The sequence below is a fragment of the Delphinus delphis genome, chromosome 3, assembly GCF_949987515.2.
Source record: "Delphinus delphis chromosome 3, mDelDel1.2, whole genome shotgun sequence".
NCBI lineage: Eukaryota > Metazoa > Chordata > Mammalia > Artiodactyla > Delphinidae > Delphinus > Delphinus delphis.
The window spans coordinates 10,250,104-10,265,011 of NC_082685.1; the positions used below are offsets into that span (position 1 = coordinate 10,250,104).

The 14,908-nt window shown below is 49.6% G+C and overlaps 1 protein-coding gene and 1 long non-coding RNA gene across 3 annotated transcripts; one reads left to right on the forward strand and one right to left on the reverse strand.

Annotated features, from left to right (window-relative positions):
• Window positions 1–1,131: 1,131 nt before the first annotated feature.
• Window positions 1,132–4,697, reverse strand: LOC132421801 (uncharacterized). 2 transcript variants are annotated; one of them, XR_009518777.1, is made up of 3 exons: window positions 4,618–4,697; window positions 3,687–3,790; window positions 1,132–1,234 (listed from the first exon to the last, which is right to left on the reverse strand). It is a non-coding gene; the product is annotated as an uncharacterized lncRNA (long non-coding RNA). The 2 variants fall into 2 exon arrangements; XR_009518776.1 differs by having other exon boundaries at window positions 4,407–4,663.
• A 555-nt stretch (window positions 4,698–5,252) lies between these two features.
• Window positions 5,253–14,497, forward strand: ASF1B (anti-silencing function 1B histone chaperone). The gene is made up of 4 exons (XM_060006619.1): window positions 5,253–5,478; window positions 10,674–10,789; window positions 12,728–12,904; window positions 13,286–14,497. The coding sequence occupies exons 1-4, from the start codon at window positions 5,370–5,372 to the stop codon at window positions 13,490–13,492; spliced, it is 609 nt and encodes a 202-aa protein (XP_059862602.1). The 5' UTR covers window positions 5,253–5,369; the 3' UTR covers window positions 13,493–14,497.
• The last annotated feature ends 411 nt before the right edge of the window (window positions 14,498–14,908 follow it).

Sequence of the window (14,908 nt, forward strand, 5' to 3'; positions counted from 1 at the left end):
CCTGTGCACCACAACTACTGAGCCTGTGCTCTAGAGCCCATGCGCGGCAACTACTAAGGCCTGCATGCCTAGAGCCCATGCTCCGCAACAAGAGTAAGCCACCGCAATGAGAAGCCCGTACACTGCAACGAAGAGTAGCCCCCACTTGCCGCAACTAGAGAAAAAGCCTGCGCGCAGCAACGAAGACCCAAGGCAGCCACAATTAATTAATTAATTTTTTAAAAAAATGAAGGTAGGGCTGGGACCAGAGTGAAGCAAGTTAGGTGTCTAGAATGAAAATTTTAGGAGGCACTCACCCTCAGAGTCATGCAGGTACAGGATGGCACTTGTGTGACTTGGAGGGTGTGTCTCCTTAAATGTTGTGCCCTTGCTTTCCTCATCCTAGTTCCGGCCCTGTCAGGATATATGTGGTATGATACTGTGTTGGGGGTCCCCAAGATCATCCCTGACTCACTAGGAGGAGTCACAGGATTTAGCATATAGCCTACTCAGGGTATGATTTCTTTTTTGTTGTTGTTGTTTTGGTTTTTTGCTTTTGTTATTTTTTTTTTTTGGCCACACCATGCAGCATGTGGGATCTTAGTTCCCCAACCAGGGATTGAACCTGTGCCCCCTGAAGTGGAAGCTCAGAGACCTAACCACTGGACCACCAGGGAATTCCCCAGGGTATGATTTCTTACAGTGAAAGGATACAAAGCAAAATCAGCCAAGGGAAAAGGTGCATGGGGCGAAGTCTGGAGGAAACCAGGCACAAGCTTCCAAGAGTCCTCTCCCAGTGGAGTTACAAAGGACATGCTTAGTTCCTATAGCAGAGCTGTGACAACACGTGTGAAATGTTGTCCACCAGGAAAGCTCCTTAGAGATACAGTGCCCAGGGTATTAGGGTGGGGGGCGGGTGGGGCAGCTGGTCAAGTACCAAACTTCCAGACTCCAGAAGGAAAGCAGGTGTTCGACCAAATCACATTGTTTGTACAGTTTAGGCACCATGAGCCCCTTGTATTATTTAGGTAATGGTGTGAACCCTCCTGAAATCCAAGTTCCTAGACACCAACCAAGGGCCAACCTTGCAAACAGGCCTTTCTAAGGAGAGCAGTCTCAGGCCTGCTATAGTTGACTCTTTTGTATAAAGTTGTAGAACATGACATACAATACTATACATAGTTTAAAGGCACATATTAAAGATATACAAACGTGCACTGAAAAATAAACACCAAAACCAGGATTGCAGTTACATCTGAAAAAAAGGGGAGAGGAACAGGTTTCAGGCAGGGGTATATAAGACCTTTCAATTGCATCGCTAATGTTTTACTTCTTAAGCTGGGTAATGGGTAAAAACATATTTGTCATGGCATTTCTTATGCTTGTTTTTGAGTGTGAGCGCACCTGAAATACTACATAAGAAAAATGATGACTTATCTCCTAATTACTATGCGCTACTAACAGTCCATGTTTATGGTGTTTATGGAGTACTCTTCACATTCCAGGTACTATGCTAAGTCTTTATATGGATTTACACTTTAAAAAAAATTTATTTAAGACTTCCTATGCTAAGCTCTGGCAATACACTGAGACTTCAGTGTGAGACAGGTGAGATCTCTGTCCTCAACCAGCTTTCAGTCTACTGAAGGATGATGAGAGATAAAAAGCACAATTAGGGAGTTCCCTGGTGGTCTAGTGGTTAGCATTCGGCGCTTCCACTGGCCCAGGTCCAATCCCTGATAGCGGAACTGAGATCCCGTAAGCCGTGCGGCCAAAAAAAAGAAGCACAATTAAAATCAACAAATCTACAGATTCTGGTAAGTGCTCCTAAGATAAAAAATAAAGCAGGTTTTTGTAATTAATGGAGGTCTACTTTAACTAGGGTGGTCCAAGAAGGCTTCTTTGGGAGAGACATTTGAGGTGAACCATAAATGATGAGAATGAGACAGCCACGCAATTATCTGAAGGAAGCACATTCCAGGCAGAAGGAACAGCAAGTGCAAAACCCTGCAGCAGGAATAAGTTTGGTGTATTGAAAGACGGGAAATGAAGCCAGCAGGGCTTGAGAGTGGTCACAAGAGGGAGACTGGTAGCTGAGGCTTGAGAGGTCAGCTTAAGCCAGTGTGCAGGGCCTCCTAAGCCAAAGTAAAGATCGTAAGTTTCATTCTAAGTATGATAAGCCTTTGAAGGTTTTAAGCAGGGTAATGACATGATCTGGTTTACAACTGAAGAGTATTCAGCCAGCTGTAGGGAGAAGGCATTATAGACAGGGCCATTTTCTTCATTAGCACCACAGACATAATGCTTACGGCTGATGAGCTTTTCAGAGGCTATGAAAAGGTTGGGGCTGGGAATAAAGGAAAAAAAGTTCCACGATGCAAAAAGAAAACTACGAAGTTGTAATGAATAAATGTTTAATTAAATGTCTAGAAAACATATCATAACAACTTCATTCATCAAATTTTGTATTCATAAACAATCGAATTACATTTGGAAATAATTTGAAAATTAGATTTTCTCAAGTCACAAAAATTCCCAAGGATGCCCAGTGACTGCCAAGAAATCATAACTGATTGTAATGTGAATTTTCTTGCAGCCAAATCGTTTCAATGGGGGAAAAAAATCTGGGCTTCCCTGGTGGTGCAGTGGTTGAGAATCCACCTGCCAATGCAGGGGACACGGGCTCAAGCCCTGGTCCCAGAAAATCCCACGTGCTGCAAAGCAACTAAGCCCGTGTGCCACAACTACTGAGCCTGCACTCTAGAGCCCGCGAGCCGCAACTACTGAGCCTGTGTGCCACAACTACTGAAGCCTGTGTAGCTAGAGCCTGTGCTCCACAACAAGAGAAACCACCGCAATGAGAAGCCCGTGCACCTCAACGAAGAGTAGCTCCCACTCACCGCAACTAGAGAAAGCCCACATGCAGCAACGAAGACCCAATGCAGCCAAAAATAAATAAACAAATTTATAATAAAAAAAATTTTTTTTTTTTACTTAATGTGAGATAGAGATACAAAAAATAATAATAATGCCTAGCATCATGAGGCCACAGAGGAGGCTGGATAGGAAATGCTAGTGGCTTGCTCAACCCACCCCCACCTCTGGGACGGGTGAAGGGCTGGAGATTGAGCTCAATCACCAGTGGTCAGTGATTTAATCAATCATGCCTAATGGAGCCTCCGTAACAACCCAAAAGGACAGGGTTCAGAGAGCTTCTGGGTTGGTGAACACGTGGACAATGGGGAGAGAGAGCGCGCTCAAAGAGCATGGAAGTTCAGAGAGCGTGGAAGTTCCACACACAACCCCCCCTTCCCCATACCTTGCCCTCTACATCTCTTTCATCTGGTTCTTCCTGAGTTAGATCCTTCTATAATAAACCTGCAATCTAGTAAGTAAAAAAAAAAAAAAAATGCTAGTGGCTTGAAACAGTACTGTTCAGGCTTACACTCTGAGTCTGAACACTGTCCAGGGGACCCTTGGAAAGGTTTCTCCCAGGAGAGGACATCTGAGCAAAGACCTGAATAACAAGAAGGCACCAGTCATGGCAAGAGCTGGAAGAAGAGGTGGGGCTGCCATGTCAGATTTTTACGAAACTAAAAGAGGGTCAGTTTGGCTGGACTGAAGTTGGGGGCTGGGTGTTAGTAAACAAAGCCTGTAGAGTCTTGAAGACAATATTCTCATACTGAGAACAACAGAAAACCACTCACATTTTAAGTGGGGCGGGGGTGACTGATCCAATTTGTTTCAGATCTGCACTGTCCAATACAGAAGCCACAGGGGATCACGAGCTCCTGCATGTGGCTTAGTGCCGCTGTGAAACAGAACATTCCCGTCGCTTAACTTTCATCAATTAACATTTCAATTTAACACCGACAGAAGACTGAGCTCATGGGAAACTTTTAAGCATGCTGGGTACAGCTTGGGTATGTGAATCTACATTTCAACTGTAAATTTTATGAAACCTAAACTATTTCCGGTGAAAATGCAGGGTGCGGATCACAGATGTGGTATAAAGTGTAAAACACACAGGATTTCAAAGCCTTAGTACTAAGTAACAAAAAGTAAGATACCTCTGTTGTATTTTTTTATACCGATCACATGTTGAAATGATATTGTGGCTATATTAATTTTAGTATATTAAAATTAATTTAACTTTTTAAAACTTTTTTTTAACGTGGTTACTAGAGAAAAGTGTAAAATTAGGTATGTTGCCGCTGGTGGAAGCACAGTAAGTGCGGAGGTCCCTAGAGTCTTCCAGGCTGGGGGCCACGGTGGTCCGGCCTACGCCTGGGAGTGTGGAGAGAAGTTTCTAGACGTATTATGTAATCATAAGTCAGGAAAGTCAATTTTCACGACCCCGTTCAATGGGCAGGGAAACGTGGCCTCGGGTAGCGACTGGCAAAGGCCGGACTCGAACTCCCACTTACAGCGCTGTCCACATGAAACCTCCCCAGAGGCTCCCGAGGGTGTAAGAACTGGATTCGAACCAGGCCCGACTCCCGGTCCCAGGACTCAGCGCGCCGCGTACCGGCCCCACCGTCTCCCCTCAAGGGTGAGTTAAACGTTCACAACGTTCTCCCAGGCCGCTGGGCCCGACGGGCCAGGAGCCCCCTTCGAGAAACTTCCGGCAACGCTCACCAGCTGACAGACGCCAAAGGTACAAACGCTCCTCCTTCCTCTTCACACGCGGCTCAACCGCGCCAGCAGCCGACTTCCGCTCCACTCCCACGAATCCCCGGCCGATTCTTCTCCCCTCCCGCTTCCCGCAGCCATCTCAGCCAATAACCTCTCACAGAATCTGCTTTATTCCCGCCCCACTCCTGCCTGCCAATCACCGCAGGTCGAGCACCGCCCTTCTTTCCCTCTTAAGCGAGCGCCGCGCGCCACCGCTCGGAGGCTGGTTGCGCTGTCCCCAGCTGGATGCGTCTCCCGGAAGGGCGGGGCTAAGCGCTGACCTCGCTGGTGCGGGGACCCTCAGGATTGGCCAAGAGGGGCCCTGCGCCGTGACCCCGCCCACCCCCTCCCTAGACTTCCGAGTCGGAGACTCTGGGGATTGGTTCTCCGCGGACACCCAAAGAAGCTAAGAGACGGTCCCGCCTCCCTCCCTCATCCCGGAGAGGGAGCTCCACGGATTGGTCCCGGGTGTCTCGGCGCGCAGACCGACGCTCCAGGATTGGCTGAGGGGGAGCTCGCGCAGTCGTGGAGCGTGGACTGTGATTAGCCGGAGGGTGGGACCTGCTATTTGAAGGAGGCGCGCGGAGGAGATACGCACTTTAGATCGCGGTCGGAGGGAGCGGGAGCGGCTTCGGGCAACGCTGCTCCGCTGACCCGATAGGACCCAGACGCGGGCTCGGCCCCAGCTCTGGCCCCGGCTGCGACCCGACGAGGCGATGGCTAAGGTGTCGGTGTTGAACGTGGCGGTGCTGGAGAATCCGTGCCCTTTCCACAGCCCCTTCCGGTTCGAGATCAGCTTCGAGTGCAATGAGGCCCTAGCAGACGGTGAGGCTGGGCCCGTGTGGAGACCCCCTCTCCCCTGGGCCAACCCCGACCTCCCCTTGGAGACAACCCCGAGGCCAACCCTGTGAAACACACCCCCCCTCCCCCAACCGAGATCTCCGGTGAACCAAACCCCCTCCCAGTGCCAACCTGCCCTTGGAGACTACCCTACCCCCACCCCCACGGTTACTCCCGTTCTCCCCCGTGGAGACCTCATCATTCCCCTCTTTCTACTGTGGCGCTCCTCCTGGGCACCTGTGTTCTATGTAGAGACCTTCTCAGCCTCCGTTCTTTAACCTGCAGAGACACTGAGCCACCCTGTCTTCCCTATAGCAAGAAACATTCCACCTTCTGTTTCTGTACGGGTAGACTGCCACTGCAGCCACCCAGTCCTCCCCACCAATCCCCTCTCCCCTGTGGTGAGACACTCCCACCTCACTCTTTTCCTATGGCGATCCTAACCTCCAGGCCCCTCGAATTTCCCCAACGGAAACCCCAGCCCCCTCCCAATTTCCCATATGGAAACCTCAGCCCCCTCCCCCATTTTCCCTGTGAAGATCCTTTCGCCCTGTGGCAAGACCTCACTCGTCCCCATCTCCCCATTTGTCTCCCCATAATCTCCTCCCCTACCTGCTGATACTTAACCCCAACCCCAGCTACTTCTGCTTGTTTTCTACCCCAAACCACATACCCTAGAACCTGGCTTCCCTCCTTAGTCTGGCCCCAACCCTCTACTCCACCCGGGGAGGCATGGCCTGGCTTCTGGCTCCAGTCTTTGAGGATAACCTGATCTCCCCAGCTCCTGTTCTTTCTGCCTCTCTGACTGTGGGCTTCAGTGAGCATACTCAAATCTGAGGGGTGGCATGGCCAGGCAAGCATTAGCTGGTTCCTACTGTTTGCCTGCCAGACTCCTGCTGACCTCCTGCAGCAATGCCCCCAACATTTTTGATGGTCTGACCTAGTCTTGCGGGGTGGGTGTTCCAGGCTGAGCCGTGAAGGTATCTGGCTTCAAACAATCATCTGGGAGGTCACAACATTTTGTGCATCTTTTCCAAGGTGCTTTCACAGATGTACTTACTCATCTGTGTAACAAAGGTGGACATGGCTCTCATCTCACAGATGAGAAGACGGGAGCCACAAAGAGTAAAAGGCCTTTCAAGTCAAGGTCTATAAAAATCGAAAAATCTGAGGTCCTTCAGCGAGTCTTGGCACGACTTTCAGGGGGAAGTGCTCCATTAGATCTCTTCTCCACTTGGTGGTTAAGAGAAGAGGCAGCGGCTGAGGAGGTGGAGATCTGTGAGGCCAGGGTGTGCTAAGCAGCACCTCTCAGTGGTAGGTGGGTGGTTTGCCTGCATGTCAGCCCCGTGGAGTAGCCTGGGGTTGATACAATGTGTGTGTGCTTGGGCTGGGCCATTGGACCAGTCTCTCCCCAGTTTCTCTCCTTTTTAAATTAAGGGGTCTGCTTGTGACTAACTGTAGAATAAGCCCAGTTAAATCCTTTCTGGAACAAGGCAGGGTGTAAATAAATAAATAAGGTGTAGAATGACCCTGTGGAATAAGATTTAATTTTAAAGCCAGGAGGAGATGTAAGGAGCTAATAGGTTAAGGGATTCACAGTTCCCAGATGGCAGGAGATCGGGTTTCAATCAGCCTGTTTGTGCTTCTTGCATTTAAAAATGGTTGCATGGTCATTATCTAGTACTTTCATTCCTACAAAGCTCCTGCTCTGTTACTTTACTGATCTGTTTATAGAATCAGAGCAGGAAAGGCTAAAATCAATCTGCTGGTTATTATTTTTTAATAGAAAGAAATGGAATGACTTCTCCAAGGTCACACAGCCGGTTTGTAGAATTATTAACCCTAGGTTTTGTCTCTGAGTTCTGTGTCCAGGGTTCTTTATCTTTGCTATAACCTGGGAAAGAAGGCATCCTATTTTAGAAGTGGAGCGTAAACAGGACTCAGAGGAGGGAAAGGGGGATGCTGTTATTATTTATGCCTGGACAATAAAGCTTTTGCTCAGAGAAATTCCAGTTGGAAAGCCAACTCTGGCCTAGAAATCTAGACTCTTTAGTTGTACCTGTTGAGCTGTCCTTCACTCTAACCTGCCAGCTCCCTTTCTGCCTCTTCCCACAGAGCAGACAGAATTTGTTTCCTGCCTCCCAGACAGATGGAATGGGCCTGGCTCTAGAAGTCTCTCAGATTCTGGAGGAATCTCAGTCTTGTTACCTGGTGACTTCAGACACTGGCAACTGAAGAGCTGAACGCCCAATCCCCAGTGTGACCCATTTCTCAAGGGTTCTGAACCCCTTTTGCTCTCTTTTCTCCTCAGCATCTTTCCACATGCTTCCAAGGCATGGGTCTACATTCAGTACATTGGGTGTGTTTTTCCCTTGTTTAGTTGAGAAATTCAACAGGTACTACTTGAATAAGTCTTGGAGCCAGGTGTTCTGACCCACATCTAACACCCTGAGGTCAGGCCAAGGTTCATCTGTATGATTACGAACAAAGGAAAAGTGATAAACAGAAAAAGTCCTGCTAGATAAGTTGTTGTTTTTATAAATTTATTTATTCATTTTCGGCTGCCTTGGGTCTTCATTGCTGTGCCCGGGCTTTTGCTAGTTGCTGCGAACAGGGGCTACTCTTTGTTGTGGTGTATGGGCTTCTCACTGAGGTGGCTTCTCTTGTTGCAGAGCACGGGCTCTGGGCGCGTGGGCTTCAGTAGTTGTGGCTCGCAGGCTCTAGAGCGCAGGCTCAGTAGTTGTGGCGCACAGGCTTAGTTGCTCCACGGCATGTGGGGTCTTCCCGGACCAGGTCTTGAACCTGCGTCCCCTGCATAGGCAGACGGATTCTTAACCACTGCACCACCAGGGAAGTCCTGTTGTTTTTAAGGCAGGAAACAGATTCCCCAGCTAGTTCAACTATGATATATTTTTTTTAACATGTCTTTCATCATATCATTGGTTTGGGTTTTGTTTTCATACATAGTAGAGCACCATCCTGTGCAGTGGTTAGATTATAAAGTTAAGGCATAAAGACAAAATGTAACGTAAGGAATTCCCTGGTAGTCCACTGGTTAGGACTCTGCACTTCCACTGCAGGGGGCCCGGGTTCAATCTCTGGTCAGGGAACTAATCCCACAAGCCATGTGGCATGGCCAAGAAGAAAAAACAAAAGTAACATAGTCATTTTACCCTTGAAATTACTCAGAAGGTTAGGCACACAATACTGCATGTGTGTGACCGTGTCCCATATTCAGGAGAAGTCAGTTTGTGTTGTGTTGGTGATTGATGCCCCGTATCTCATTCAAAAATGAAGTCACCTCAGTATGCTTCTGCTTAAGACACTTGAGCAGGTTTCAGGCAATTCCGATTTGTAGATCCTCACTTCAGTCATCTTCTGTCTTCCATAGGTGATCTTATCAGCTCCTCTAACCCTTGAGTATTTCTCTGCAGTCCTTGGTTAATTCTCTGGTTTCTTTCTGGCCTGTGTGGAGGGAGCCATCGTGATCCATTTGCTTGTCCACCTGCATTTCTCTCTTCTGGTCAGCCAACGTGCTTTCTCGGTAAACAAAATTTTAGTTTAGGTTTTGCTGACGGTATTTTTTTTTTTTTTTTTTTTTTGGCTGCACCACACAGCTTGTGGCATCTCAGTTCCCCAACCAGGGTTTGAACCCGGGCCACAGCAGTGAAAGCCCAGAATCCTAACCACTAGGACACCAGGGAACTCCCTTGCCGACAGTATTGAACGCTGAGAGCCCACGGCATACACCCCGGCCTGCTCTATTAAAATCTCCTTTTTGTCTCCCCCTGCAGCACATTAGTTAATGCACACATGTGTGACTCCCCTGGTGATGGGAAAAAAGGCCAGAAGGAAAGATATCAAATGATAAAGCTATGTTAGGAAGGTGAGAACAGAGCTAGCTTGTTTTCTTTTCATCCAAAAACGTTATTTCTGGTTGTGCCACTACTTGTAATAAAAATAAATTAGTAAACTTAACTCCTCCCTGCAAATACTAAGAGACTGGAGTTTGACTGAACCCCAGTGAGCCCAATGGCCACCACCTCCTACAGACCTGTTAGGGTCCCTGAGTAGAAGGCCTGGGTGTCAGTTGCAGAAGGACAGGAGGCCAGTGTATCGAGAAAGGGCACGGAGCCCTGGTGACAAACCTCCATAGTCATGGCCGGGCATTGCCGTGCTTCCAAAGTTGGGTGCTCTTGTGGGACACTAGACCAAGGAACAGGGCAGCTTCTAAGACAGTTTGCTTCCTGCGAAAATCACAGCTTGTGAAACTTCCCCCGGCTGCTGGAGCCATAGGTTGTGTAATTTCAAAGAACCCAAAATAAGTTTCAGGTCTCCTGCCAAATTTCCATGTAGTAGCATGACCTTGCCCCTGATACACTTGGACCTCCTGCAAGAGGCCGCAGTCACTGGGAATTTCCTGCAATGGACGGGCAGGGTCTCATTGAGCACTTTCCCTTTTATCTTGCCGGAACATACCCAGGAATGTGAGTCCCCGACTGGATGGGATGCAAGGAAATTGGGGTTCAGAGGGTGGCCGTATGATGCCATATTTGTTGACTGAGTCGCTGTTGCCCTAATGCCTGAGAGCAGGCATGACTTGGTGCTGGATCTGGAGGACCTGGGGACTGGCTGGCTCCCCCAGCGACCTTATCTTCCCCTCCTGCCGGCTGGCTGTCCTACTGGATTGCAGTCTGCTGCCCTGCCCCAGTTGTCGAGGGATCTACTCAGTTCAGTGGCACTGGTCCCTGTGTGTGAAAGAGGATGCTGCTTCCTATCCTGGCACCCAGTGGGCAGGGCCCTCAAATGGCCCAACTCCCTGCTGTTCCCTCCTCAGCACGCCTCCACGCCTCTGTCACGTGGCTCTTAATTCAACCTCTGCCATACGGTTCACCCTCAGGCTCTGAGAGGCCCAAGTTTCCCCGGAGGTGCCGAGTCAAGGTCGCCTGGCAAAGCTAGGCCCACAGGAGAAATTTCCCCACGGGAAATAGAGCTTCGCGCCTGCCCCAGTGATCGGGACCGCAGTGCCTGGCACTTAGTGCCCAGTGGGTGTCAGGTGTCCTTGAGAATAAAAACCTATCAATATATTAAGAACCTATCCAAAACTAACATGAGAAGGCCCTTTCCCAGCCTTCTTGCTGTCAAGCCATTTCAGTTCTTAACACCCTGTATCCTTGCAGACCTGGAATGGAAGATCATTTACGTTGGCTCAGCCGAGAGTGAGGAGTTTGATCAAATCTTAGACTCAGTGCTGGTCGGCCCTGTCCCAGCAGGGAGACACATGTTCGTCTTTCAGGTAAGAAAGACTAGCCCTTAGGCCTTGACACCTAGAAATAGCCTCTCCTACCCAAAAGCACACAGAATGGTTCATTGGTCAAAGTTCAGGTTCAAATCCTAGCTCTGCTCTCAAGCACTGTCTGACCTCTCTCAAAGGTACTTCAGACACCTCCCTCTCCTCCACCGCTGTGTCATAACTGTTACCATGAGCCACTGATTTACAGTTGATTCTCATTACTCACGGGAGTTATGTTCTGTAAAGTTGCTGCAGACACTGAATTAGTGAATTAGTGAATACTAAATCATTGCCCCTAGAGGAAATACAGCGTTATTTTCCTGCGAGTCACATTTTTATCAACCAGTCAATACATAATCTTGTTTTATGTTTTTCTGTTTAAAGACAACTTATTTTGTGTTGTTGATTTATTCACATTGACCGCATGGCCCACATCACTATAACTCATGCCTGAACAAAGCTTATCTAACACGTTTTCTCTATGAAGTACATCCCTTCTTGCTTTCAGAAACAGGGCAGCACTCAGCACTACGCTTTGGGGCCCTTTTAAACAGCAAAATCACCAACAAAAATGCAGAAACCGTGGCCCTGAGACCGCAGAAAAGACACGTGTTTACAGTCTGAGACTGCCTGGTTCTACCCACCCCTGCTCTGTGCATGTCCTTAAATGACCGTGAAAGCCCCTGAATATTGATTTGGGGGTTACAAATACATTGTAGCGAGTAGTCGAATTGGCAAGTACGGAATGCCTGAATAATGAGGATCCACTGTAGCGGCTCAATAGCTCTCTAATCCAGCATCACAGGGGCTGTCAGAAGTGCAGGTTTCATGTGATTCTTAGGCACACTAAAGTTTGAGAGCCTCTGCTCAAATCCATTCACTTACCTGATCTTGGCTATTCCCGCCCCAGTCTAAGCAGCCTCATCCCATCACCTAAGCCCTCACCCACCCATATCCAATCCACCTAACCTACCCCACGGCCAGGACCGGCTTCCTAGGCATGCGACCCATGCAGTCACACTGGGCCCCACTCTTGGTATGACGTTCTGCTGTCACTGGCTGAAACTTACTAATTTTTGAACACGAGGCCTCGTCTTTGCATTTGTTTGTTTGTTGCTTTTTTTTTTTGCCTGTGTTGGGTCTTCGTTACTGCGTGCAGGCTTTCTCTAGTTGTGGCGAGCGGGGGCTACTCTTCGTTGCAGCGCATGGGCTTCTCATTGCGGTGGCTTCTCTTGTTGCGGAGCATGGGCTCAGTAGTTGTGGCGCATGGGCTTAGTTGCTCCGCAGCACGTGGGGTCTTCCCGGACCAGGGCTCAAACCCATGTCCCCGGCATCGGCAGGCGGATTCTTAACCACCAGGGAAGTCCCTTGTGTTTTCATTTGTGTTGGTCTCATTTTGCACCAGTCATATAGCCGATCCTGTCCTTAACAACACACCCCACATCTGTCCACTCTCTCTCCTTCTCTACTGCCTCATCTAAGCCACTGTCCTCTCTCCAGGATGACCTCTGTAGCCTCCTGCCTAGTCTCCCTGCTCCCACTTAGCCCTCTTCCTATCGCAGCTCCACTGGCCTCCAGGGTCGTCTTTTCAGACGGCAGGAGTGATGCCACACTTGTCTCCTGCTAAACATTCTCGATCTTTCCCAAGCCCTTAACTGACTGGTACCCAGCTGCTCACCTCTTCAGCCTCATTTTATACCGCTCTCCCCCTTGCTTACTACACTCCTCAGCACCGTATACTTCTCCTTGATGGTACCTGTCACACTCGGCACTTTACAGGCATTCGTGTGGTTGATTCTGTCTTCACCGCTGGATTGAAAACCCCTGAGGGCAGAGACCCATACTTTTGGCTCAGTAAATATACGTTGCTTGAGAATCGTATTACCGGTCAAGGTGTGACTGGCAATCAGCGCTCTAAGGCCCGGCCTGTGTTTCCCCTAGGCCGATGCCCCCAACCCATCCCTCATCCCTGAGACGGACGCCGTGGGTGTGACTGTGGTCCTCATCACCTGCACCTACCACGGACAGGAGTTCATCCGAGTGGGCTACTACGTCAACAATGAGTACCCTAACCCTGAGCTGCGGGAGAACCCGCCCCAAAAGCCAGACTTCTCTCAGGTGGGTCCTTTCTCCACGCTTCCTGCTTCAGACAGGCTGGCTCCTTGGCACCTGGGGGTAGTTGAGTCGTTGGAATTGGGAGCCAAGGTCACTTCTTAAGGTTTTCAAGTAGTGCTCAGCTCTTGGAGCGCCGGGCTAGAACAGGAAAGAGAAAGGTCTTTGTTTCTCAGAATTTTGCCTCACAGAATCAAGATTAGATAGGCCCCGGCCCTAAATCATGGTGCACAGGCATTCCCTGGAGTTCTCCACATATTGTTGGTGGGGATGGAATAAACAAGGTCTGGTCTTCCTGGGCGTGGAGCGGGATCTCAGAGCGCCCTGCTGTGTGGGAGTAACGCGAGGCCATGCTAACGAGGGTTTACATTCCTTTTCCTGCCCCAGCTCCAGCGGAACATCTTGACCTCAAACCCCCGGGTGACCCGCTTCCACATCAACTGGGACAACAACACAGACAGGCTGGAGGCCATAGAGAACCACGACCCAGCCCTGGGCTGTGGCTTCCCCCTCAGCTGCACTCCCATCAAGGGCTTAGGTCTCCCTGGCTGTATCCCTGGGCTCCTCCCTGAGAACTCCATGGACTGCATCTAACTGTGGGACTGTAGGCCCTACCTGGGCCCAGTTGGGACTGCGGGCCAGTCTCCTGGCACATCTGGAGGGGGCAGCCGGGCCTACCAGAGAGTCTCAGGGAGGCCACGTGGAGGACTTTGGGGCCATCAACTATATCCAGGCCAGTCAAACTTGGCACCAAGGAAGGAAGGGGTTCGGGTCTCTCTCTCCCAGCCCCGGCCCAGAGGATCATCTCACCTCTACTGCCCAGGCCTGAAAGAAGCAGGTACTTCAGTTCTTAATTCTTTCTCTCTCGTGTCCTTTCTCGCTTCCACACACATTATAAACTCCACCTGCGGGCCACTGTGTCACTGTACTCCAATAGTACCGTTGACCCAAAGCTCTTCCCACAGACCTCCCTGGCCTGCCTTGAGGATTTCTTGGTCTATGCCTGGCAAGGCTTCAGCCCTGTTGGGCCAAAGGCTCTGTCATTCATTTTCCTTCCCAAACATCTGAGCAGACCCACCCAGCTTTCTGGAGTCACAGGCCCGGAGCCTTGGTAGAAGGTGGACTCGGACACAATTTCTGTCCTTCTCCTAGGATGATTTTTAGGTCTTTTCAATCCAGTAGCCCTCTGGAAAACTCTGTTCCCAGAAGGGTGATCAGCAGGATGCTGAGAAAAGATGGTTGATGCTCCCCTCAGTCGCAGCCACCTTCCTGCTGCCTCCCAGCTGGATCTGGCTCTCCCTGGAGGCTGCCCTTGTGGGAAGATGGTATGTTGGAGGGGCCTTTTGTGCTCTGTCTCAATATCGGTATCAGGGCCCCTCTGCTTCTGGCTGCCTTGATCTGCCCTCTGCTAAGACCTCATGCTCTCAGAGGCCACAGTGCAGACAAGAGAAGCAGGAGGGACCCTGAGAACCTTCCCCCCTCCACCACGCTCCCCACCCTTGCCCGCATCCCCTCGCTGCTACATGGATGCTGTTGTGATGGTAGTTTGTCTGTTGAAAGGTTTTTATATTAAATATGTTTGGTTGGTCTACAAATAAAAAGCACTTCATCTAGACTGTTTCTGCTTTTGTCTTGGGTAGACTGAGGCAGTTTTGTCCATCTCTCCTCATGACCGGGCAGCCTCCTTCCCCAGCCAGTAGGTTGACTGCTCCTTGTCCGCTTGCTCAGCTTCTTACTCTAGTCTTGCTTGTTATAGTTGTATTCCAGACTGAGGTCCAGGGAGGGGTTTTTCTTTGTCAAAACTTAAGCAACCCAGCTGTTCTGTAGATAGAGCATAACCAGTGATTTTTCAGACTTTGACCTTGACCCACAGAAATTAGTTAACATTGTGCTCCAAGGATACACACAGCAACACTTTTAGTAAATTTTACTTAGCCTTACTTTGTAACTCCACAGCCCCAGGTGGAGTGGTTTGGCTGATGAGCCATTTCCCCACAATTCACAGAAAAA